This window comes from Rousettus aegyptiacus, unplaced genomic scaffold, assembly GCF_014176215.1.
Source record: "Rousettus aegyptiacus isolate mRouAeg1 unplaced genomic scaffold, mRouAeg1.p scaffold_m13_p_3, whole genome shotgun sequence".
Lineage (NCBI taxonomy): Eukaryota > Metazoa > Chordata > Mammalia > Chiroptera > Pteropodidae > Rousettus > Rousettus aegyptiacus.
The window spans coordinates 2,799,613-2,824,107 of NW_023416306.1; the positions used below are offsets into that span (position 1 = coordinate 2,799,613).

The 24,495-nt window shown below is 58.3% G+C and overlaps 1 protein-coding gene and 1 long non-coding RNA gene across 2 annotated transcripts; one reads left to right on the forward strand and one right to left on the reverse strand.

The window, feature by feature from the left end:
• Nucleotides 1–15,102, reverse strand: GTF3C5 (general transcription factor IIIC subunit 5). The gene is made up of 11 exons (XM_016133928.2): nucleotides 14,757–15,102; nucleotides 12,824–13,043; nucleotides 11,317–11,515; nucleotides 6,320–6,515; nucleotides 5,110–5,214; nucleotides 4,005–4,119; nucleotides 3,491–3,571; nucleotides 3,206–3,303; nucleotides 2,057–2,139; nucleotides 1,394–1,536; nucleotides 1–632 (listed from the first exon to the last, which is right to left on the reverse strand). The coding sequence occupies exons 1-11, from the start codon at nucleotides 14,907–14,909 to the stop codon at nucleotides 484–486; spliced, it is 1,542 nt and encodes a 513-aa protein (XP_015989414.1). The 5' UTR covers nucleotides 14,910–15,102; the 3' UTR covers nucleotides 1–483.
• Nucleotides 15,103–15,149: 47 nt separating this feature from the next.
• On the forward strand, nucleotides 15,150–20,327 carry LOC118600353. The gene is made up of 2 exons (XR_004949935.1): nucleotides 15,150–15,666; nucleotides 16,041–20,327. It is a non-coding gene; the product is annotated as an uncharacterized LOC118600353 (long non-coding RNA).
• Nucleotides 20,328–24,495: the final 4,168 nt, after the last annotated feature.

The following is a 24,495-nucleotide window of genomic DNA, read 5'->3' on the forward strand; positions in this document are numbered from 1 at the left end:
TCCTTGGAAATATGCATTTAATGAGAAAATTCCAGCAGGGCCAGGCCCGGGCCAGGCAGCCCCACACGACGGGAGCCAGACTCAGGGACAGGGTCCAGCGTCCGTACCCACAGACCATCTCTGCCGTTGGTCACGAGACCCAAGGCGAGACCAGCCCCTCACCACCAGCTGCTCCATCTCCACCTCGGCGCTTGCTGGTCTCAGCCGGAGGGAGGCGTGGTCGCCCGCCCAGCCTGCCGGACACCGGGCTGGCTCACAGCTGTGGGAATTAGGGCGCAACCTTTGGGGACGCCCCCAAGCACCCGGAACCCAAGGGTGGCTCCAAACGCCAGGTCCCAGGCAGGACCAGGGCCAGCTGCACCCGGGGCTGGGACCCTATCTTTCCTCAGTGGCCACCTGGGCTGTCCTGGCGACTCTGGGCAGCCCTGAGGAGCCTGAGCTTGTCCTGCCCGCTGGGGGCCCAGCCCGGGGCCCAGGGCTGCGTCACACGTAGTCCAGAATCTCTGTCTCCATCTCGTTCTCGCTCCCGTCGGACGGCTTGAAGTCCTCCTCCTCGTCCTCCCCGTCCTCCCCGGACTCGTACGTCAGCTGCTCCTTCCCACCGTCAGCCTTGGCTGGGCTGGAGAAGAGAGCTGGGGCCAGGGGACAAGGCCATATGTCCCCATGCAGGCTCCCGGCGGGCCCCAGCCCCCCAGAACAGGCTCTGGGTGCCTGGGCCCAAGCTCTGGATATGGGTGGCTGTGGGACCTGGACGTGGGCACTTCAGGGGACAGTGACAGCTGTGCAAACTGTGTCCCAAGGCTCCATGGGCCCAACGACTCCCTAGAATGTGCGTGGCATTTGGCAGCGCCTTTTTCTGGGAAAAGGGTCTGAGCTGTGAGGGAGTAAGTTCTCAGAGGGGGCCGGGTCCCAAACGAGGCTAAGAAGCCCTGCTTCCATCAGCAACATGGGGTTCTGGGCGGGCCTGGGGGGCCCTCTCGCTTACCCTCCCCGGCCTCATCAGACCTGCAGCCCAGACAGAGCTGACTCCCCTCCCTCAGGGCTGCCCAGGCCCAGGGAGGCCCGGCAGTGCAGGGGGACAGGACCTGGCGCCCACGGTCCCTGCTCTCCCAGGGGAAGACGCAGGCCACACCCATGTGCGGCTGGGAGACGCGGAATGGGGTCGGGATATAGAGCGGTGGCCCCGGGTGGCAGTGCCACCACGCCCGCCCGGGCAGCCGCAGGGGGCCGCCAGGGGGTGCTGGCCCCTGGGCTGAGCCCCGGCTCACACGGCCTCCTTCCAACCAGGATCAGGGGCAAGATGGTCGCACCCGGGTGCAATTTCTCGAGAACAGGCCCACTAGGGACACGTGCTCTGTCCCCGAGGGCTCCTGCCAGCCCGCGCGGCTCTCACCAGGCCTCTTGGAGCGGATGGTCTGCCGGATCATGAGCGACATGGCGTCCCGCAGGTCGTCGCTGGTCTTGGGGAGGCACCAGCCGTCCCGTTCTGTGCAGGACTCCTCAGCCCCGTCGTTGCGGTGAATGATCTTCTGCAACCTGGGGGAGGGGGGCGCCAAGTTCCGGGGGGCTCCTGCCAACGGGGAGCGGTGGCAGGAAGACGCATGTAGAGTGGCATCGCGAGGGCTGAGCACGGGGGTGAAGAGCATCCTCGGAAGCTGGGGCCCCTCACAGCACACCAAGCGGGGTGTGCGCCCAACCCCTCCCCCTGGGGAGTCACCAGACCCTGAGCTGTTTCACGGGCCCCTCCCCCGGCCTTTCGAACATCACTAAGAGTAACCAGGGTCAAGTTCTGGGGTGATCAGAAACCGCGTCACGAACCCCCATGTGGGCTGTGGAGGGGAACAGCACAGCCGGCAGCTGGAGGGGAGGGGGCGGCCCGCGGCAGACACTGGCCGCTCCTGCCGGCCGCGCGAGCCGACACGGGGGACTCTCCTGGAGCACGCACGCCCTGGGCGGGCCAGCCCCCCCGCGGAGACAGGCGCCCGCGGCGGGAGGCTTGGGGGACGCCCGGTCCCGGCGGTGTCTCGGCGCCGACACCCCCACCCCCCGCACGTACTCGTCCACGTTGAGGTCGCACAGCTGGTAGAACATCTGTCGGTACGGCGGCAGGGCCCCCTCCCGGAAGATGTAGATGGAGTCCTGGGGGAGGACGGGGACACGGCAGTCAGTGGGCGCTGCCTCCGCGGCGGGCAGCGTCAGAGCGCCCCACACTGCGGGCTCCCGCGGGCCCCTCCGAGGGGTCGGCACGCCTGTCCCTGCTCCCGGAGGCCAGGCGGGCGGACGGGCCCAAGGCCGGGAGCAGCCGGGCCCCCCCGCGGCCCCGGGAACCGGGCGCTGCTGCAAGGCTACGGCGCGGGGCGTCGCTCCAGCCTGGTGCCGGGCTGTGCGCTCCGTCCTCCTCGTTGCACACGATCTTTTGCTCGTCGGTCACCTCGCGCGGCCCTGCACGCTGCCCGACGTGGCGCAGCTTAGCCGAGCGTCCGTTCTCCCGTCCCCACCCAGGCGGCCTTGAGGAGGACGACGGCGGCCCAGGCGACGACTGCCTGCCCCTCGCTGAGGGAGCCGACGGCCCGGGAGCTGGCCGAGTCCCCCACAGCAGCTGCCTCTGCCCCCACTCCTGCCCCATTCCCACGCCTCGCCACCCTGACACCAGGCAGGCCGCACTCTGTCCCCCAGTGCTGAGCCGCTCATGGCGGCCCGAGCGTGGCAAGGACTTGGGGGACTGTCGCCACCCTTGGGTGACAGTGTTCACGGAAGCGTGGGCCTCGAGGGCAGGGCCCTGGCCTGCCCACATCAGCACGCGCGCGCCGCCCGCAGCTGGCGACCCGGCGGCCTGGGCGGGCTCCGCACTGCTGCGAGGGCCCAGCTCTGACTGCCCGGTGGTGGCCACGCGCCCCACGCTCAGTTGTTGGCACCACGTTTCCCTCTGACGCCTGCGGCCACCTCTTTGTGGACATGGTCCTCACTGCCCACAGCCCTGGGTGCTTCGCACCCCGACCTCTCGCTGTTTTCGAAGCTGCCTGGACGTGGGAGTCACACGAAGGCTCTGGTGGGCAGAGCGGCCTCGGGCAGAGCCCCTCTGACTGTCACAGAGGAGGGGCCCCATGGGTGCAGTGCGTGTACCAGCCCCATGCGAGGGGGGCGCGCCCCACGCCTCACTCAGTCCGGTGGGCGGCTGCTCCCCGGGGACTCTGGGGACACCCACCTTGAGCTTGTACTTGTTGGAGGCCGACTTCCGTGTGCCAGCTGTGCCCGGTGGGCCCAGGCCCTGTTTCAGGTCGTGCATGGAGACGAGCTGGCTGGCTGTGCGGGACAGGGCAGCGCCTTGGAATACAGAGGGTCCCTCCCGACGCCCCGCCTCGTCCCCTCCAGGGGGCACGCTGGCCAGCAGTGCCCTGGGTGGCCCCTCGGGGAGCTGCTCTCCCTCCCGCTGCCCTCGGCGTGGGTGCGAGGCCAGCAGCCCCGGCCCGCAGTGGCCCCAGGCACGTACGTGTCTTCTTGACGGTGATGGGGAGGCTGTAGTTGTAGGTGCTGCGCTTGGCCTTCACCGGCATGTCGCTGGGCGCGTAACCTGCAGATGACAGGGGCGCGTCAGGTGCGGGGGCGGGGGGGGGCACACCCCTCCCGGCACACAGCGCTGGCCTCGCGCTGCAGGTGCTCCAGGGAGCACGGGGGCCGGCTCCCGAGACACGGCTGGGGTGGCAGGGGCCACCACGTCCCCGCAGCGAGCTTGCAGTGCTGGGGCTCTGCGCGGTGGCTCGCCGCGGGCCTGGGGACGGGACACTTCCTGGAGCCACGAGTCACTGTGGAACACCCGAATGAATGCGTGGCCGCGGGTCAGTAACGAGGTCGCCGCGGAGCCAGGACTCGGCCTGGGTCCTCGGTCCCGTGTCATCTGGCCCTCACCGGGGAAAGGCCCTCTGCCCTCTCCTTATGGACACGCTCTTGTTACAAAAGACGGCGCTACAAACATAGAGCGAAAGCTACGGTTTTAGTCATTTTACCGTATTTCATTCCGCATCGGATTCGGAAATCGAGGACTTGGTAAATCTTGGCTTCCGGGCTTTTCCGGGGGTCGTACCCGTACCGAATCCAAAGGCTCCTCCAGGGGCCCGTTATCTGCAGGCAGAGCAGGCGGGAGTGGAGGCGGGGCCGGGGCCGACCCCCGGCTCCCGCAAAGACGCCGGCCGGGCGCCAGCTGGGTGGGCCAGCGGGACACCTCGGGAGTCGGGGACGTGGCTCTGGAGCCCTGTGCCCCTGCCACATGCAGCTGTCACCTTGGACAGGTCACTGGGTCTTCCTGTCAGATGGAAACGACACGAGCCCCGGGAGCCTTTACCACGGAGCCTGGCAGTGAGTGCTTAGTGAATGTCACTGCTGCCCTAACGGGTGGGATGCACTGTCCCCAGACGATACTGCTGAGGTCCCTGTGTCTACGAAGCCAATGCCAAAAGACAGACAGCGGCTCTCCAAGCCTGGGGGCCGAGCGCCGGAGGAACGAGCCTGTCCCGTGCCCCGCCACCGCGAACCACCATCGGCCACCTCTCACACTGGCCTCTGCGATGCTCTGCGTGGGGACCCTTGGCGGGCAGGGTGCCTCCCCCCAGCATCTTTGGGAACCTCAGTAATGTGACCCCACCTCCATGCCCACCTAGACTGAGTCCAGGGCGGCTCTCCCCTCATGGGACCCCACTCGATCCAGAGAGGAGTCGAGGCCGGTGGCACTGTGGTTAGGGGCCCAGGCTCTCGGTCAGACAGGACGGGGTCCCCAGGTGGCTCTGCCACTCGCTGGCTATAGGACTCTGGAACATCAAGTCACCTCTCTGGGCCTAGGCTCTTCCTCAGAGGGAAAAAGGGAATCTCACTGCCACGTCCCAGGGAGGGAAGAGAGATACGGCGTGCGTAACAACACTGAACCCAGCGCCTGCCCCTCAGAAAGCTCTCAGGCCAAGGTCATTTTAAATACATGACCCCTTGACTCAAAGGCCATGTGATTGCTCTCAAACCCTGAAGTCACCCCTACGTGGCCAAGCGTGTTACTGAGGAGCTGTGGAGCCTTTCTAGGGGTGCCAGGATGGGGCCGCGGGGGGAGGCTGGCCAGACGCTCACCATGTAATAAGCCATGAAGGGCAGCAGGACCTTGAGCTTGTCTGGGTGGACGCTGATGTTGGCCTTGACGGCATTACGGGACCAGATGGGACGGATTTCAAACAGCTGGTGGGGGAGGGGTCGAGACAGAGGCTGAGGTGAGCACAAGCAGCTTCCCGCCCACCGGCCCCAGGCCCCCCAGATGGTCTGGCCCCCGAGGACCCTTCCAGAGAGGAGTCGGGGGACAGCAGGGGCTGAACCAGCGGGGAGCAGCCTCTGGGTGCTGCACACACGCACCCACCCGCCCCTCCTCTCAGAAGCGTGGACTGCACACCCAGCCCGTGTCACGTGTAGCCGCAGGGCTGGGGGTCCTGAACGACCACGAGGGACACGGCTCTGTCCTCATGCAGCTCACAGGGCAGTGGTGGGGGCGAGTGACCAAAAGAGCCGGAGCAGGGCCGCGAGGGGAGCCCGAGCAGCCCCACCTGCGGGCGGTGCCTGAGTCGGGACATCGTGAGGGCCGAAGGGACGAAGGGATGGCCTGGCCCAGGGGAGACTGCAAAAGGCCGGTGTGGCTGGAGCATGGGGGGGGGGGGCGGGAAGGGCCCTGAGCCGGGGCGGGATTGGGCCAGTGGACGATGAGGGGCCCTGGGGAGGGGCCCCCATGCGCCCCTCCCACAGTGGCTGCTGGAAACACCAGGCGTCTGCACAGACTCTTAGAAATAAGCCCCACACCAGGAACAGTCCCCCCCGACAGGGAAGAGGCAGGCCTCGGTCCGCAGGGACGTGGCCTCACGGACGGCCTGCTGTCCACACCCGTGGGGTCATGAGGACAGGGCCCACAGGGAAGGGTCTGAGACGCCAAGGCAGAAGGCCACTTCCATGCCAGGGCGCGGCCGTCCACTCCGACCTAACGGGAGGAAGCACGGGGCCTGGCACACAGTAGGTGCCCCGTCTGGCAGGTCATGGACCAGGGAATGAACAACTGAAAGAAAGCGTCCTGGAGCCCGGAGTCCCATGCTGCAGGCGCCGACTTCGCCACGGAGAGGCGCCTCTTAGAGGCCTCTAAGAAGCAGCCTCCTCCTGGGGAAGCGGGCTCATGCTGGTTTCGGGCCGACACCTGGAAGTGGAATCCCCCAGGGGCCAGGGAACCGATCCAAACAGGGCGTGCCGCCGACGGCACGGGCTGGGGCGCAGACGAGGCGGCAGGGCCAGGCCAAGGCCGGCTCACCTTCTTCAGCTCCCCCTCCACCTTCCAGTCCACGGGGTTGGTGCAGACCCTCCTCCACGTCTGGACCGCGGCCTCCAGTGGCTGCGCAGGCACCTCATCCTCTTCGAAGTTGACAAAGATGGCGTTGTGGGGGCGCCGGGCCCTGCTCAGGCCGATCAGGTTCTCGCCCGAGATGGGGGGGTTGTTGTAGCCTTCCCTGGGGACCGAGAGGGCCAGTGAAGGTTGGATGCCGAGGATGACCCCAGGCACAGGCCCGGCTGGGCCAGGCAGGGGGCCACCAGGCCTGAGGTGCCCACGTTTCTGTGCTTTTCCCGGAAGCCGAGGTCAGGCCGAGGGTCTTGGCGTCAGCTGCTGAGGGCGGGAGGCCGGGCTCAGGCAGACGCCAGGGGAAAATGGGGCAGTGACTGCCAGAGATGACTAAGAAAGGCTCTGGGGCCTGCGGCTCTGAAGCTGGACAAGGCCGAAAGGCGCCAGAGGCTGGTGGACCCACGCGCAGCGCCCAGCAGTCCGTGAGAAACGCCACTGCCTAAACGCCCATCGGCCAGGAGAGCCGAAGCTGTAAATGGAAGCCACGCGGAACATGACCGACCGGCTGTCATTCAACAACGTGCTCACTGACTTCTGCGATTCACTACGACCCTGGAAACGACCCACGAGGAAGGAACCGTTTTCCTGTGAGGTCACCGAGGCCACGGGGGCTAGAGAGCTAAGCTCATAACAGTGGAGCCGGGACCCGCGCGCAGGGAGGCTGGCCGGGGCCCCACTGGCCGCCCGCGCGGCCGCCCTCACCCTCTGACGGAGATGAGTCCGGCCCGGAAGCCTCTGGGCAGCACCCAGGTGAAGGAATAACGGACATGGCCAGCGGAGTCGTCGTGCCGCAGAGGCCGAAAGCCAGGGTCTGAACGCCTGTCGCATTCGGGTCTCCCAGCGCGGGCACAGAGCACGCCCTGGCGAGTGGGTCCCCCGATACTCAGAGTCGGAAACGTCAAACTCACACTAAAACTGGGAGGACGGTGCGAAGACGCCCCTCGGCCCGGCATCCGCTTCGACAATGATCACACGGCCCATGGCATTTCGCCCGCGCCCCGCCCCCCGCACACTAAATCATTTCACGGCACATTTTAAAGTATGTCCTGGACGTCACAGAATTGCATTCAGGTGATTATGACCTTTTAGATTTGCTTCCATTTTATCCTAATTGTCCACATGAGTACATGCCGCCTGCGTATTCACAAAGGACGAGAAAGTGAGTCTCACGCGCGAGGAAGCACGATGGCACGGGACGGAGCCTGCGCCTGGTTTCAGAAGCGTGACTCCGGGAGGGACCGTCCCGACAGCTGTGACGTCGCTGTCTTTAAAGACACCTCCGGCAGCCCTGGGGAAGCGCTCCCTACCCCCCCTCCGGCTTTCTCGAGGAGGACGGACCCCTGCAGGCCAGCCTCGCAGCCTGTCCTCTGCCCACCTGTCCTAGAGGAAGCTCAGCCTCCCTGGACAGAGCGGGACCCATGGGGTGGCGGCTGGCCTTCTGCCAGTCCGCGTGTCCCCAGGGAGGCCAACGGGGCACACCCATAGACGGCAGCCCTGGGAGAAAAGGCAGCTTCTTTCCATGTGCTAAAAAATCGATAAATCACGAGGGGAGGAGGTAAGGGCCTGGCGCTCCAAGGGCAGCTGGCCCTCCTCCCGTGTCCCTCTCCCAGAGGCTTGGGGACAGCTGACTGCTGGCCCCACACGACAGAGAAGTGACTCGGATGCCAGGGACTCTATTCTTCTACATATTTTTGTTTCTGACTATAGAGTAAATGCTGTGGGAGTAAAATAAAGCATTTCAGAAACACGTAAAATTTAAAAATAGATCATATCGCCCCCTGCTTAAAACTCGGCTATGCTAACAATAACATCCACGGGTCTCGGCAGGTGGGGACAGGACCCGATTCTTCCGGTTACCCAGTTCTGTAACGTTACGGTTCTTTCTCGCGAGCACGACTTACTCTTGCAATCAGAAAAGGGGTCTGGCGTTGAGGTGAAGGATTCAGCAGGGCCCTGAGGCGTCAATCACGGCAACCCGTGTGGCCCATGTGGCTCTCGCGTCACTTTTGAGACGACCGGGGACACTGAACAGGGGATGCTGTCCAACAGGCTCGCCATGGCAACAGTATTGCAGTCGCGTCTTTAACAACAAGTCCTTTCCTGCTAGAGACGCACAGACCTGCTTCTTGAGGACGTGCTGGGACGCTGGGGTGCGGGTGGGGAGACACGAAGGGGCAGCAGAGGCCGCGAGTCGCTGCAGCTGGTGAGGTGGGTGGGGGTCCAGCAGACGATTCTCTCTACTCTTGAGTATGCTTGGAACGCTCCATAATATATATTTTTAAAGGACAAGAGCAATACACCTGCTCCTTAGGATACAAACGAGGGCCGGTAGGACCCGCGCCGTTGCCACTCCCCAGCTCCCTCTGGAGGAGGGGACAGCACTGGTCTCCTGACTGCTCCTCTGCTGTGCCAGTCCCCTGGCCTGGAATGTTCTCCTAGACTTCACCTGTCCTCCCTGTCATCAGCCGGGTCTGCTCCAAATGTCGGCTCCTCCCAGGGCCCGGCCTGACACCCCAGGCCCCGCCCACTCCATCAGGTAAGACCCACTCCCCTTTCCTCTCCTGTGACACGCATGGGGACACGGCCCCCACTGCCCACTCGCCGTACCCTCGTGTCCTGTCCAGCTCCCCGAGCCCTGGCCCGGCCCGGGGCCTCACGTGGTGCTCCCCACAGACGCCAGGCTCCGGGGAGCATGCGGGGCCGTGACAGCTGGTCACTACTTGTTGAAGGAAATATGTCACGAGGGGGGAAAAGCTCCCACCCACCCACCCCTCTGGACATAACTTTTTTGAGCCCAATCTTCCAGATTTTACTAGGTTTCTGTTATCACACCATGGTTTATTTCGATATCATAGAATCTGCTCTAACACCTGCCTTTACATGGAGCAAAGTGCCACGGCCACGGCGGCCCACGATCCCGCTCACAGGCGACAAGGCTCCCCCGGCATGGACGGGCCGAAATCTAATTAACCACGTCCCTTCTAAGGGGCCGATTTCCTATTTATTTATTTATTTATTTATTTATTTATTTAATCAAACTCTACCTGGCACTCACTACTGTACTTCAAAAATCTTCAGTCATTTCACCCTCTAAACAAGGCAGGGGGTGTGTCCCACGTCCCGGACAGACAGGACGCTGGCGGGGGTGGTGGGGGGTCGCTCGGGAGCGCACATGGTGAGGCGGCGCCAGGCCCTGAGCACGGGCGACCGGCACGCCAGGCTCTTAGTTTCGCGCTGCTGCCAACAATTAATCAGTAAATGCTCTAAGTGTATCTGTGAGCTCCTGGGTGAGTCGCTGTGAGAGAAATTCCTACAGGTGGGATCACTTGGCCAACAGGAAAGAACATCTAAAATCATAACGGATTTTGCCAAATTGCTCTCCGAAAAAGCTGACCTCATTCTTGGTGCCCCTTCGGTAGGAGAGGGTCTATCTCTCTGCATCTCAGGGTTCATGCTTTGGGGGATGGGCCATGAAGCCCATGGCGACATCCGATTCGCCCTCCCTGGTATGGGGACATCTCGGGGCCAGGCTTCTAGGAGGGGTGCAAGGAGCAGGCTGGATCCTGACAAGGAGTGTCCGGGCCCCGCATCACCAGCTGCTCTGCCTCTGGAGGCGCTGGGGACACGGGGCTGAGCAAACCTGGCAGCCCCTGGCCAGCCAGTGGGGAGCTGGCCCTTGGGAACCCAAGTCAGGAGGTGCGGAAACGCTCCACTTTTGGAAGCTTAAAACATGCTATAGAATAATTCTTCAACAAATGTCACTGCCTATGGGACTTTTTCGAATTGTCTTTTTCCTTTTGCTTATCTGTTTTCCTAATCTTACTACCCAAAATCTTCATCCACTGGGTCCGCGAATACTTGAATGCTTGGATGCAGCCTGGCAGCTCTGTACGACACAGGATTACACAGTACAGAAGGGTCCAATTGCTACCTTCAAGGAGCTTACATTAAAATTGAGACATTTTAAACATTTTGGCCTTTTTGTGTGTCATTGGAAAAGGTGAAGCATGCAAAACTACAAACAGCATGGCCCTGAGCAACAAGCAGGTCCCAGAGGGTCACGAAGTCAGGGGCTCGGGTGCTGCCCGTGTGCCCTGGAGTCACCGGCCCTGAGTCCCAGCTCCTCCGTGCGTCAAATGGGACAGCAGAGGCGCAGAACTTCTGCAGGGCTGAGACCATACACGAGCGAAGCGCCGCCCCCATGGCATCGCTAAGTTACGGGCTGCGGAGGGCATCATGTTTTTTCCTCAGGTTGGGTGCTTTCAAACTCACGTTTTCTTTTTTTATACTATTCAGTCTTGGTTTTTATACAAAGAAAGTCCCATCCCTTCGTGTGGCTGCGTGGCTCATCCCTGACGGAAAACTAACACGCGACACACTCAGGCCGGCCCTGCCCACCCCCTGGGTCTCCCCCTACCGCCAGGATGGTCTAAACGAAGGAATTCATGATCTGCACAAACCCAGCACTTGCGAGCGGTGTCGCCGGGGTGTGCGTGGGGCGGGCCGGGAAGGGGCTGTGACACAGACTGTGACATGTGTCCATCTAGCTTCTCCAACGCTCAGTGCCAGAGAAATGCCCCTGAGGCAGCAGACGCCAGTCCCTTGCTCAGGAGCTGTGTTTTCCATCAGTGATCAGGGACTAAGCCAACAATGGCCATTTCTGGGCAGGAGCCAAGTCCCAGAGCCAGGTTTCCCGTCCTTTAAGGGCCCTCAAGCTCGTGAGCACACAGGCTACCGCTCACTGACAGCTCTGTGTCCTCAGCCCGGGGTTGAAACTCCCCCTGTGCTTTGTAAATTCCATCCCAAGGCCTGTGGCGGGTGGGTACTCGTTACCCCATCTCGAGAGGGGAGCCGAGGCTCGAGGCTCGGGAGGCTTCCGACTGGGGAACCGCTGCGGGGGAGGGGCTCACCGGTGCTGCGTCTCCGGCCGGTAGAAGTAGTCCACGGGGGTGTCCAGGCGCGAGAAGATGGGCGGGGGGATGTAGAGCGGCAGGTCCTGGTGGAAGAAGCCCTCCTTCTCGGGTTTGAGCATGAGCACCTTGTCGTACATCGACGTGTGCCCGCCGCCCGCTTCTGTGTGCACGGCCAAGTACTGGAAGTCGGACATCCCTAGAGAGAGAGGCAGACAGGTGGCCGTCACCGCAGCCAGGACAACTCTCCCGATTACACCTGTGCAGGAACTGGCAGCTGCCATGTGCCAACAGCCACGTCTCCTTAGGGAGGTGGAGGCTGCCGGGCCGGGGTGCCAGGAGCTGAAACCACACCCTTCCGAAACGTTTCCATGAACTCAGCGTTATGCGCTCCAAGTCACTGAATAAATACTGTAGGGGTGGAAGGGTCACGTGACCTGTGAGACATCTAGGTCAGTGCTTCTCGAAACGCAATGCACATAAGACTCACCTGGGACCTTGCTAAGCGCACATTCTGAGATGCTGCATTTCTAACGAGCTTCAAGTGAGGCAGATGCCACCATCCGGTGACACGCACGGACTGGCGAGGTGCTGGTTTAGTTAGAGAGGTAAAACATGAATCGCCTGGAAAGGCTCGTCCGGGCCAGGACGGCCCCTTTGGTGAACATCGCGTCCCACCGCGACTGACGCTGAGCATGCCCACGCCTTGGGTTTCCTTTCACTTCTTTTCTCCTTCTAGCCCCTTCTTCCTTTCTCGGTCGTTATGCTCCTCCGTGCTATCTGAGAGCTGCAGCTAGAGCTGCAGACATTTCTAAGGGCCCCACGTGTGTGGGCGGGCCCCTGAACGGGCACCATCGCCCTGACTCTTCCCGAGGCCTAACGACCGCCGGCCCACCGCGCAGACAAGGAGACTGAGGTGAGGGGAACCGAGCACCCCGCATGAAGAAACTCGCAGTGCTCAGGCGGGCAGAGTTCCAGTTCCAAAGTCCGAGTTCTTTCTTACTTCCCCTCCCACCCCCCACCTTATCACCTCCTCACTGGGTTTCCCAGTGGGTAGCAAACTCGACCGAAGACCCCCTGGAGACCTCCAGTTGACCAAGAGTTTAAAGGAACATGGGGTCCCCAGGGGCTGAGGGGATCTGAGAAGGCTTCAGAGGGGAGGCGAAAGCAGCAGCAGTCAAGACCAAGAGGTCTCAAAACACTGGCGGTTGAAAACTGGAGGCCCGACGACCAGGTTTATTTGATCCCACATGGCATCTTTAAAAATTAGGACATTTTTCACAGAGCCCTCGTTTCTCTTAAGGATGCAGATCAGGCGGCAGCGAGCCCACAGTCTGTAGGGAGCTGTTGGCTGGAGGGAGGAGGCTCCCGCACCTCCTGCCCCACACGCCTGGGCACGGCCGGGCCCGCCTCACTGTGCAGATGACCCATGAGGTTCCCGCAGGCAGCGAGCCGGGACGCAGGCCCTGAAACAACCCGGTGCAGTGAGGACGCACTCTGCAGTTACCTTGAAATTTGTAAATGGTGGAGACGATGCCCAGGATCTCCACATCCAGCGTGACCTCGGGGTGGGCCTGGGACCCCGGCACCGCCTGCTGCCGCTTCGTCTTTCTCTTGATCCGGAGCAGCAAGCTGCTGGTACCGAAGCGGTTGGCACACACGGGGTGGCAGTAGGGGTCCTTGGGCCGGAAGTACAGTTCCAGCCTCTTTGTGGGGTCTGCGTAAATCTGCGGTGAGGGCAAGGGAGATGCATGAAGCAGTGGCCAGCTAAGTAGCCAGCAAGGAACGTGTCCGCTCTCGACGAGAGACTGTTGGTGACCGGGGAAGGGACAGGAAGCTCGTGTTTCATTCTGAGCACTTAGTTCCCCAAAGACTCATTTTTCGAACCCAAGTATCTTAGTTTTTATCTGGCAGAGAAAATGAGAATCCTCTTCTCAGTGGCTGTGAAGCTGGGTATGTAACTGCCAGGTAAGTAAAGCCATCCTCTACAAGAGCCGATTCAGCACGGGGAACCGTGTGACTTTTCTGGCAGTAGGTCATGGAGCGATTACTACCCGAGCTTACCACGGAGGTGACTGAAGCTTCGCGGTGAAGCGACTTGTCCAGGGCTTCCTACTCTAAAAACGACCCGCCCCCAGGCGCTTGGTACTCTGTCTCAAGTGCGAATGTTTCTAGGTCCAGAGGAGATGAAATCAACCAGTAATACGCATTTTGGCTCTGACTGTTGCTTATCCTTTCCAAGCCTTGTTTCCTTCTCCTTAAACTGGAGATAATAAAAGCAGCTACTAATAGGATTGTTACAGTGACTAAATGAAAATACGTGTAAAGCACTTAGCCCGGCACCGAGGTCACGGGAGACGTTCGACACGTGTCACCTACATATGAGTGCTTGCCCGACACGGCATGTCAGCTGCGTGCATATGAAAGCACCAACAGTGTTCACTGGGCCGAGCCTATCTCCTTCCTAGTTAGCTGGCTCTCCAACAGCCAGGACAGGGCCTGGCCCTCAGCAGGTGCTTGGGGAACATCTAGGGAAGGTGAAAAGGGTCCTTCTTCTTAATAATGGAATTTAGCTCACTAGACTGGTGTGAGGACTTAACCACGCTTTTGATAAATATTTTGGAAGCAGGCACTGTCATGGATGTTAGGACGACAGGAGTGAACGAGAGAGACAAGGTCCTGCTCTCATGGAGTTTACAGAATTAGAGCCAACGGGCCGGGACAGACAGTACACATTAAAACATAATTTCAGAATGGAATTAATAAGTCGTGGAGGCAGATGTTAACTGCTAGAGGCCACTTTAGTTAAAGCGCTCAGCGAAGGCCTCGCTCAAGAAGAGACATTTTGAGATCTGGTGCACATAAAGCACTTACACAGGGCCTGGCACAGGTAAGAATTCATCCCAGGGCCCCTGTTTCTTGGTGGCTTTGCACAAGTTGCCTCAGTTTCCTTGTAAAACGCGGACACTGACAGATCCTGCCTGGCAGGGTTCTAATGAGGATCCCATGTAAGTAAAGCACCGAGAACTGTGCGGGGTACAGAATACGTCGTTAGCTATCGCCACCTTTAACACTACCAGAACACTTCGCCTCCCTCTCACGTCGTAGGTCTTAAACTCGGCGTGCCTTTTCTACTCCGCGGAAAGAGGACGTGGCAGCCCAGCACATCCTGCGGGGCTGCAGCTGAGCTGCGTTCATGGCAAGGATGCCGAGGCTGCGGCTCATCCGAGGATGGGATGGAAACGACAGCCTCTCCCCTGGTTCTCCCCTACGGTCCTTTTCCCTCCATTCCCCGCGGTCTCCCAAGCAAAGCCCCGCCCAGAGCCCGCCTCAAATTCTGTTGCCAAGGAAACCACACTTCCCGGGGCGGCCCGCCCCTCCGCCTGTTATCCCGCGACTCGGTACCTCCCCCGTGGTTCCGGAGATGCCCCGCTCCTCACCCGGGAGACGCCTTCCTCGCCGCCCAGGGTCGGCAGCATCTTGGACACGTCGCGCACCATGCCCGGGTACTCCACGCACACCAAGCGCCGCTCACGCCGCAGCTCCACGGGGACGGCGATCCCGGGCCCCGCGTCGGCCGCCCCCGCGGCCATCCTTGCCGGGCTAGCCCGGCTCGCCGCGGTCCGTTACCCCACGCGCTCTCCTAGCCCTCGCCTCAATGGTTCCGCGGGGAAATCGTTCCGGCCTCACCCACTGCTCGGGTCTCTCTAAATCCTTGGGCTCAGCGAGACTCGAAGGCCTCGGACAAGAAACACTCGAAGGCAGACCCCATGGCTTGGGGTGTCCTGGCTTCAACTTGGTGTTTAAAAGGGTTTGCCCTAGAGGCGGGGCTAGGGCCTGTCTCTCCCACCAGTCCGCGTTGGGGAGGATCGTAGGATGCCGCCCAGCTCTCGAAGTTAGCCAATGGGAACCCGAGGGCCGTGGCGATTTTTAGCCAATGAACAGTCGGGCGGAAGCCAGATTCCATCCCTCCTTCGCGCCCTAATTTCAGCCAATAAAGGACCAGATCTAGACCGAGTCCCCGCCCCTTCCTCTCATTCTACCCAATGACGGGTGCCGAGCGAAGACAAACTTCCTGCCGCCATCTTGTGAGGGCGGGCACCGGCAATAGTTGATTTCCCTGCTGCTGGAGTCCAGGTAAGCGGTTTCCTGGGGGCTTGGACTTCTCTTGCGGGCGTCCGTATCAGGAGTTTTCTAACGCACCTCCACGTGGAAGACTCCAAGCAAAGCCCTTGGGGATCGGGAAGCTCGGGAGAGACTGTGTGAGTCCTTCGTTTTTTAGGCACTTATTACACAGCGACTGTGTGCTGGGCACTACTCAAAACCTGACAGAGGTGAGGAGGAGGTTAGGTAAGTGGCTCTGTGGGGGACCCTGAAGGGAGGGACAGTGTGGAGAGCAGGTTATAAGCTGACAAGGTCCTTGCAGTCTGCGAGGGCAACCAAGGGTTACCTCGCCTCGACAAACTCCTTCTGAGAACAAGAAAGTTCAAATGTAGCCGCAGGCGAACAAACACGCTGAAGGTCATGAGAAGATATGGCTTGGGAAGCGAAGAAGAAACTGTTGTTATGCCTAAGGGAAACTGCTGAGCCAAGTAGTGTGCTCTTGTATAAAAGCAGCTTGCAAAAATAAAACTGCACCGTTACCGCCATCGGCGGCCGGCGGGCCTCCTGAGCCCAGCTTTCCGCCTTCTTCCTTTTCTCCATCTCCCCCCATTCCCACTCAGGTACGTTCTCCAGAGCCTCAGAGAGCTGAATGACTGGTTTTAATCTGGGCTTCAGAGCTGTTTCCGCAACAACCCGTAAATATTTATTCAGACGGTGCTTATTTATAGACTTCAGTTACTGAAACCGCCTTTATCGGACATACTGCAGACGGGAGCCCCTTCCATTCATACAGCTTCAAAAGCTTATTGGAGCTAGGACTGACCTGTGCTTCACTGGGCATGTACGAGCTCACTCACGGCTCCCAGGGCCCTGGCCGAGGGAAATGAACATGCTGCCCGCGCTGGCGGAGCTGGTCTTACTGACTGCTTACTGGTTGCTGCGCGCTCCGCCCCTGCGCAGTTAGCTATAGAAAGTCGTCAAGGACACCATCGAAACGCATCTACCGTACAGAAGCAATTTGGACTGACGAGGGAAAGTGCTTGTCAAATTGTTAAGCAGTATCACCAGTGTCAAATTTATCTGCCTGTTCCTCATTATGGAGGGAATCCAAGGGGACTGTTACCTAATCACATAGGGCAGATTGATGTCACTCGTTTAGGATCCTTCTGTCATACTCCCTACGTACATACCATTGTAGATACAGTTCAGAATTTATTTTCGCCACCACTCGTTTTGGGGAAAGGCACTAGTCATGTGATTAGTCATCGCTTGCAAACATGTGCAGTCCTAGGCCTCCCAAAGCAAATTGAAATTGACAATGGACCTGGGTAGACTAGTAAGCCGTTTCAACAAATCTATCATAAATTCCAGATCACATATGTGACAGGTCTACCCTATAATCCTAAAGGACAACATATTGTGGAACGAGCTCATCACACCCTGAGACTTCAAATACAAAAACAAGAAGGGGGAGTTAGGCCCACAACTCCTCAAAATATATTTAAAATTTTTTTAACACAGATGATGATGGTCAAACAGCTGCAGAAAGGTTCTAGTCCCCTTGTGGGAATTCACAAGCAGTAGTTGGAAGGACCCGTTAACTAACGAACGGCATGGCCCGGATCCTGTTTTAGTGTGGGCCCAGGGGCACGTGTGTGTGTTTCCTGAAGGTGCCTTTGGACCTCGTTGGCTGCCTGACAGGCTGCTTAGACATTGTGAAGATGGCGGATAGATCAGACCCGGATAAGCTCATCCCTCTCCTGAAGCGTTTGAAGATCACTCCTCGGTCCAGAGGGACTCGGAAGGCATGTAATCCCACACGAGGGAGGAGAGTAAACATTTGACCTCAGAAGGACAGGACACGATTCAGCGCCAGGGTTTGTGTGTCACACCTGACCGACTGTGGCCACGTAAAACCACAGTAGGTGAACATTAATTACTTAGGGGTGTCATCGGCTGCACCACTGGGCGTGGGGACTCATACTGGGGTTCAGGATGCTTAAGAGTTGAAGACGGCCATGGGGGGGCGCTAGTATTGCCACTCTTGCTGGACCGTGGGACACGTTTGAGTACCTGCAGCAATAGCGGTGATGCCTGCAATGCGTCCTCCTGGGATCCCTTATTGTGTCCACGTTGCGTCAGTGGAGCTGAAAGGGTGGGTGCACCGGCCAGAGCGTGCCCGTCCTCTGCATCCTCGGGGCATCACAGCCAGATGGCCACAGACGGTGCACGACTGGTCTCATCGCCTTGTTGCTCAAAGACTGGCTGACGCCTGCAGGGTGCATAGCCTCTTTGACGACCACCCCAAAAGGACGCATCCAGAAGGACCAGTGGTGTGCCTTCGCAGCCTTGGGCGTCGTTAGTCTGTCTGATTCATCGACTGCAGATTTGAACGTCAAGCATCGCCATGCGGTTTGAGCCTGCGTTGCCTCCCCTGTGTCTTTCCAGTTGGACAATTACAAACGAGTACTTCGAATGGACTTTAATCTATCTTGTGTCACTTGTAATGTAACTAATTGTGTGAGTCCTCACAACGAAGGGTCAGAACTATTGGTTTTGAATCAACTTAGTTTTATAATGTTACAAACAGGATTGGAAGAGCTTTGCTATGATGAAAGCAGTGTTCAAACTGTTAGAAATGAAGTCTTCCTTGAGCGGAGACAAAAGAATTATGGGACCGGTCATTGCTGGTTAGTAGTCTTTGTGTCTTTAGTAGCCACGGCAGTTACTGCCGCGGTCACATTGTCACAAAGCATTCAGAATGCCAGTGTTGTAAATGAATTAGCCCATAATACATCCATGGCCATGAAAAGTCAAGAGGATATTGACTTAAAATTAGAGGTAAAGTTAAATGCTCTAAAATCAGTTGTTGTTCAGATTGGATATGAGGTTGAGGCCTTGGAGAAGAGGGAGAGTTTATGCTGTCATGCTGCCAACAAGGGAATCTGCGTGACTAACGTGACTGACAGCCAGTCGTGATGGGATTGGCAAAGGGTTAGACTTCTTTTACAAGGTATTTGATTCCATAACCTTTTGAGCTTAGATTTGCCTAATTTGCATCAAGAGATTTTGGACGTTCAAAATGCAAAAGATCCTACCATCAGTCCTCAAGCTTTAGCTGAAAACTTGTTGGATAGCTCGCAAGGTTTTCATCCGTTTAAAATGTTAAGACATGCTTTTTGGATTTGGGCAGGAATTTTGTGCTTCCTACTTGTCTTTTTTGTATCTTTTCAGTCAGCTGTTGTATCTTCCAATGACAATTAACACAGTGTCAAATTGGTCTGCATGTATTGCGACTTCAAACTAAAAGGAGAGGGGGACATTTGGAGAGCGGACGGTAAGCTGACAAGGTCCTTGCGATCTGCGGGGGGAAACAAGGATGACCTCGCCTCCGCAAACCCTTTCTGAGAACAAGAAAGTACACCTGTAGCCGCAGGCAGACGAACAAGCTGAAGGTCATGAGAAAATGCAGCTTGGGAAAAGCAGGAGGAACAGTGTTGTTATGCCGAAGGGAAACTCTTGCGCCAGCGAGCATGCTCTCGTATAAAAGCAGCTTGCAAAAATAAAACCGCCACTGCTCCAGCATCAGCGGACAGTGGACCTCTACAGGAAGTAACCTCACAGCATGATCTGTTCATAATTCCTCAGGAGACAGGTCGTGGTGGGTGGTCCCACCTCAGGCATGTAACAATTAGTGAAAGTCTTATCTGTGCCTTTAGCAAGCCCTGTCCATTGTTTTTGTGCGTTTAGGTTAACACACCTTTGAAATGACCACCATCAAGAGAGCACATAACCTCAATTATTTTGTAACTCAGTCCCCCACCTCCATGTAATTAATCTTCCTTATGTTTCCTCCTTAATTTCAAGTGCACAAAAGAAACTGCAAAACAATCACTCTCCAGAGCAGTTGGGATCTTGCTTCCTGGCAATTGTCAGTTTGGTCCAAATAAAATCTTATAAAAGTTCTTTCCGGGTTTGGATGTTTCTTACGTCGACAAAGTAACAGAAGGTAAAACTCTAGGGAGCAAAGTGGGGGCAGGGACGAGGGGTTAGAGGTCAACCTAGGTCAGGTCCTAAAAGAATGTAACTGATGGCTGGCTTTTTCTGAGTGCGATGGGGAGACTTTGCAGGGAGCACCGTGATGTCATCCATGCATTTAAAAAACTCTGGCCGTTGTGTAGAGAATGGGTCAGAGGGCAGAAGCGGACTCTGATGAACCAACCGCGGCATCCATGAGAGGCTGCGGCATCCACGCAAGGGATGCTTCCAGGGGCCAGGGACGTGGCAGTGAAAATCGGAGGGACTGGATGTGAGGATTTGAGAGAGAATCAGGAAGAGCAAGGAACCCCTTGGATATGCATACCCTAAGTTTCTGAAATCATTTCTGAACCAAAAGATTACTTCATCATTTAAATGGATTTATGAAGTCCAAATAAGTGGTTGCAAAGACCACAAAATATTAAAAAGAAAAATGTGAAATATGAGTAAAATATATTGTAATTGGAAGACAGTTGGACACCCTGAAATGTTGAAAGAAAGGTCCCCTCCGGGAGCATAAGGAGGAATCGACAGGCGGTAAATGACGGATGAACCAGAGGAACCTCGTCTTTCGACAGGAAGCTGCGCTTGAGGACCGAGCGGCTCCTGACCTGCCCTCTCCAGTGGAAACTTGCATATTCTACCACCAAGGCCGATTCTGGGCAGTGAGGCCAGGAGAATTCGCCAGGATTTCCGTGCCTTGAGATGAAATTTCCTTTTAAACTTCTCATTCGCTCTCATTCTGTGCTCACCAAGCAGACTTTTTTGGTGGTTGGTTTAATTTTCCTGAAAGGAGACTCTGAATAACAGCTATATATTTTACTCTTGCCTATAATGGTAAATTAATAAATTGGCGTGTTTACATTGGACCCCCGTGAGTTTGGTACATGTGAGTCAGTCCTGAAGACTGTCACTATCGGTAGAGTCGACTGATAAAATGTTGGATACACAGTTAAATTTGGATACACAGTAATATAGGCGTCACGCTTATTCTAAGCGTTTATGCATTATCTGAAATGCAGGTTTAGCTAGATGTATTTTATGAGCTGAACGTGGCGTTCCTTCCTCTGGGTATTGAACATAATGCGTTTCTGAACTTGCAAAGCTGATCGCAAACCACCCAGAAACTATGTGATCCCACCGAGGTCCTGAGCGCCCCATGCCCCCCAGTCTCGTGACCCCCCGATTCTGTCTGCTGTCATCTGTCCTCTTTAAAGGGATCTCTCTAGAATGAAATCTCACTCCGGCGCTGTCTCCAGCGACTCCCCAGCCACGCCCCATCCCGCACCCTGGCTGACCCCTCATCGACCTTCAGCGTCCTGCTTAGCATCCGCCTCGCCTGGAGGGTTCGGGGCCGCTCTCGGCGCCCGTGGCACCCAAACCACCCATCGCAGAGCCTGCGGCACCGTTTCTCTTCATTTCTCCTGCACCAGCGAAGCAGCTTCGGGGCAGGCCCCAGTGTGCCCTGTTCACCACCTGCCTTCCCAGGCCTTGGCCTGGGGCTGTGCACAGGGCAGATTCTCCGGAGAGATTTATTCAGTTTTATCTCGATCCAAGGCAGAGAGGTCAGGGGCAGGGTGGGGGGCAGTGTCACCAGGCTGGGAGCAGAGAGAGGCTGGGAAGGATCAGGAGCCCAGTGAAAGAAGTATCTGTGACTTCCCCAAACATCGCAGCCTCACTGCAGGCGACAAGTACACTTAGTATCCGTGTGTCGAGGGGCACTTTCTCTGCCAGGTTTCAGGCCCTCCTTCCCCAGCCTCGTTCCCTCATCTCGCTGGACAGAAGGCCTCGGGGGTCTCTGCAGGTCTCACCACCTCTGAATGGGGAAGGGGGAGGGCCGGGGCGGGGGGGGGCAGCTTGTACACTACACCCCCACACAGCAGAGGTGCAACCGCTGTAAGGTGCTGGGGTGTTGGCAACCAGCTTTTGCTGCCCAGGGAGAAGCCGAGGACACCTGGGCACAGGACGCTGAAGAGTGCGCCTTTCACCGCCAACCCTTGGGGCCGAGCTGCTCTTCCCAGACTCGGACCCTCCCCCGAGACAGCCAGAGGAGCCAGCCCTCCGGGGACAGCTTGGGTCTGAGGCCGAATCTCAGCCTTAGCCCCGGGTCCTCCTGGAGGAGGAAGACGGACAGTGGACACACACACCCTCCTCACCCCTGACGTGCCGTGGGCTACACGCTGAGAAGACACACCGAGGACGTGCCGTGCACTGAATGCGGGCCCGGGGGACACAAGCGCATCCCGACCCCGGCAAGCTGCAAGCATGACCTGATTCGTGGAAAAGGCCTCTGCAGCTGGGATCAAGCCACAGAATCCAAGAGGAAGGGACATCCCTGGGTGATGCAGCCGGGCCCCAAATCTAACGACGCGTGTCCTTAGAGAGGCAGAGGAGATCGCGCACACAGGGGAGGCCATGCGGCCGCAGAGGCAGAGTTTGGAGCGGTGTGGACGCGAGCTGAGGACTGCCGACGGCTGCCGGAAGCTGAAAGAGGCTGGAAAGACCCTCACCCAGAGCCTCCAGAGGGAGCGTGACTCTCCTGTCACCTGGAATTTGGGCTTCTGGCCTCCAGAGCTGAGGAAATACATCTTTGTTGGGTTTTAGGCCACCCAGTTTGTGAGATCTCCTTACAGCAGCCGCAAGACCATAATACAGGACAGAGTCCTTGAGTTTCTGAAGCATTTTCAGGATTCATTTTTAAATCGTGACGTTTTCTATCATGAGCAGGCGGTTTTTCTTCTCTGGAGTTACAGGAAGTCGTTCGCTGGGTGGCAGACCCTGGAGCCCTCCCTTGGGGTCACAGACCTGGCCCTGGGCTGGGGGCTCTCTCCGAGGTGCTGACCCTCGTGTTAAGTGCCACGTGCGGGCCTAGGTGGCTGAGTTCCCGCGAGAGCCCTTTACCAAGTGCTTCCCAAGGCTCATCGGCGCTGCGGGGAAGACGGAGAGCCCCTGCCCCTGCAGAGCTCACACCTGATTGGTGGAGACAGACGGCGGCGGGTGAGAGGACACCCGGAGCGGCAGGAGGACGGGGGAAACGGCCCCGTGCGTGCTCACTGCCTCCCTGCAAGCTGCCTCACACCTGCGTCTCCCTGCCACGCCGCACGCCCCTCCTCCGGGCCCCAGGGGCTCACAGAGTCAGCTCTCCACGGGTCCTCCCGGATGCGCGGGGCCCAGCTTAGGGCTGTCCCCTGTCGGGCTGCGTCCAGGCCCTGCTGCCTGGTCGAGAACACAGCAGCCTTGTCCGCAGGGCCTTGGAAAGGGGCCACTGGCTGATTGACAGGGCCGAATCCCATGGGGCAGGCTGGGGAAGCGAGCGGACACCCCTTGCCACCCCGCAACCCCCTTGTCTGACTCTGCTCTAGGGTCCGAATACTGAATACTGGCTGGGGAGCCCCTTCTATGGGGCGACCTGAGGGGAGGGGGTGACTTATCTTCCATTAACCGAGGACTAGGAGCACTTTGGGAAATGTTTCCTCTTGACCCCGGAATCTGAGTATTCTTCCCTGGGCCCCTGGTCAGTCTGTGAAGCACGCAGAGGGTGCGTAATATCCCCAGTCGCCCCTGGAGTCTCCCTGCACCCGAGGGAGGAGGCGAGAAGGCGTAGTGTTCACTTTCAACCACGAGAGGGCGACAGAGCATCCCGCAGGCAGCACCGCCATCTGGTGGCCATCGGCGCCCGTGACACCGGGAAGAAGGCGGAGGGGCCGCTCGAGGACGAGGAAAGGGCTGGCGGGGCTCGGGGAGCGGAGCCTCGGGGCAGGCCTGCGCTGGGCGGGGTCAGCAGCCTGTTCCCTCCCAGGTGCGACCACAGGGAGGCGCCCGTGCCTCTCCCGCGTTACGGCGAGGGTGCTCGCGCGGGTCCAGGAATCCTCCCACAGCCCCAAGCTCGGCGGCAAGTGATGGGGACGGAATGGTGTTTACAGAGGTTTCCAAGTTTTCCCTTTGCTCCCCAGTGGGGCAGACTGTTCCAAAAGACACTCGCCTTCCTGCTCAACTCGTCATTCAAAAGCAAAATCAAACTACGTACACACAGGACTGAATGTCAAAGGTTCTTTCTAAAGCGGAGTTTGCGTTGCCGAGTTAAATACTTTCAACAATGTGCCAGGCAGAGATATAGTTACGACGGAGCCATAGAGCATTTAAGCATCGGGGCCCCTGAATGGCCGGTGCCTTTTGTCGAGGCCCTGGGAGGTGCCTTATCTTGTTCACACAGGCACACGTTTTTATAAAAATTGAAAAAAGTAAGATGTTTTAACTGTAATTGATTAAGACCGCTGGCTCTTTCCTGCCCTCGGTCACACTGCCCTCGTTTTGGGAGGCAGTGGTCACCAGTATCTGAGGGACTCGACCCAGGGGAAGTCGGGGTTGGGTGGCATGCGCGCACGTGGTCTGCGGTCACTTCACGTGTCGTGAAGTTTTTGCAGCCATCCTGAGCAGCGATGGTGTTCGGGGACGCTCACTCTTACCACATTCTGTGACAGCTCCCCGGGGTTGTGATATGAAGGCCCAGGGCCAAAGGTAGTATAGCACTCAGGCCCAGAGGCCAGTCTGGAAAATTCTTCAAATTGTAAGCAGGGGAATGGAGAATGGTTCAGCTGCCATGGGAAACAGTATGACGGCTTCTCAAAAAATTAGAGCGACACGTCCAGAAGAATCAGAAACAGAGTCCCAAACACGTGTGCACACCATTGTTCCAACAGCGTTATTCACTACAGCAAAAGGCGGAAGCGGCCGCACGCATCCCCAGAGGGGCGATGGGTAGGCCTGCGGTCCATCTCACGATGGCACACGGCCCGGGCTGAAAAGGCAGGGCGTCCTAACACACGCCACGACATGGACGAACCTCAAAGACGTTACGCTGAGGGGACTAAGCCGGTCCCAAAAAGATAAATCCTGTAAAATTCCACTTATCCGAGGTCCCTAGAGTCACATTCATAGAAGCAGGACGTGGAAAGGCAAGCCAGGGGCCGGGGGAAGGGAAAACTGTTTAACGGGGACGGAATGTCAGTGCCGCAAGGCGAAACAGGTCTAGGGACG

Coding starts and splice junctions, on each gene's coding strand:
- GTF3C5 (XM_016133928.2), bottom strand. CDS start 14,909: ATGGCCGCGGGGGCGGCCGACGCGGGGCCCGGGATCGCCGTCCCCGTG. Junction 4,120..5,109: donor CCTTCATGGCTTATTACATG/GTGAGCGTCTGG, acceptor CTCTGCCTGCAG/ATAACGGGCCCCTGGAGGAG. Junction 3,572..4,004: donor CCGATGCGGAATGAAATACG/GTAAAATGACTA, acceptor TGTCATCTGCAG/GTTACGCGCCCAGCGACATG.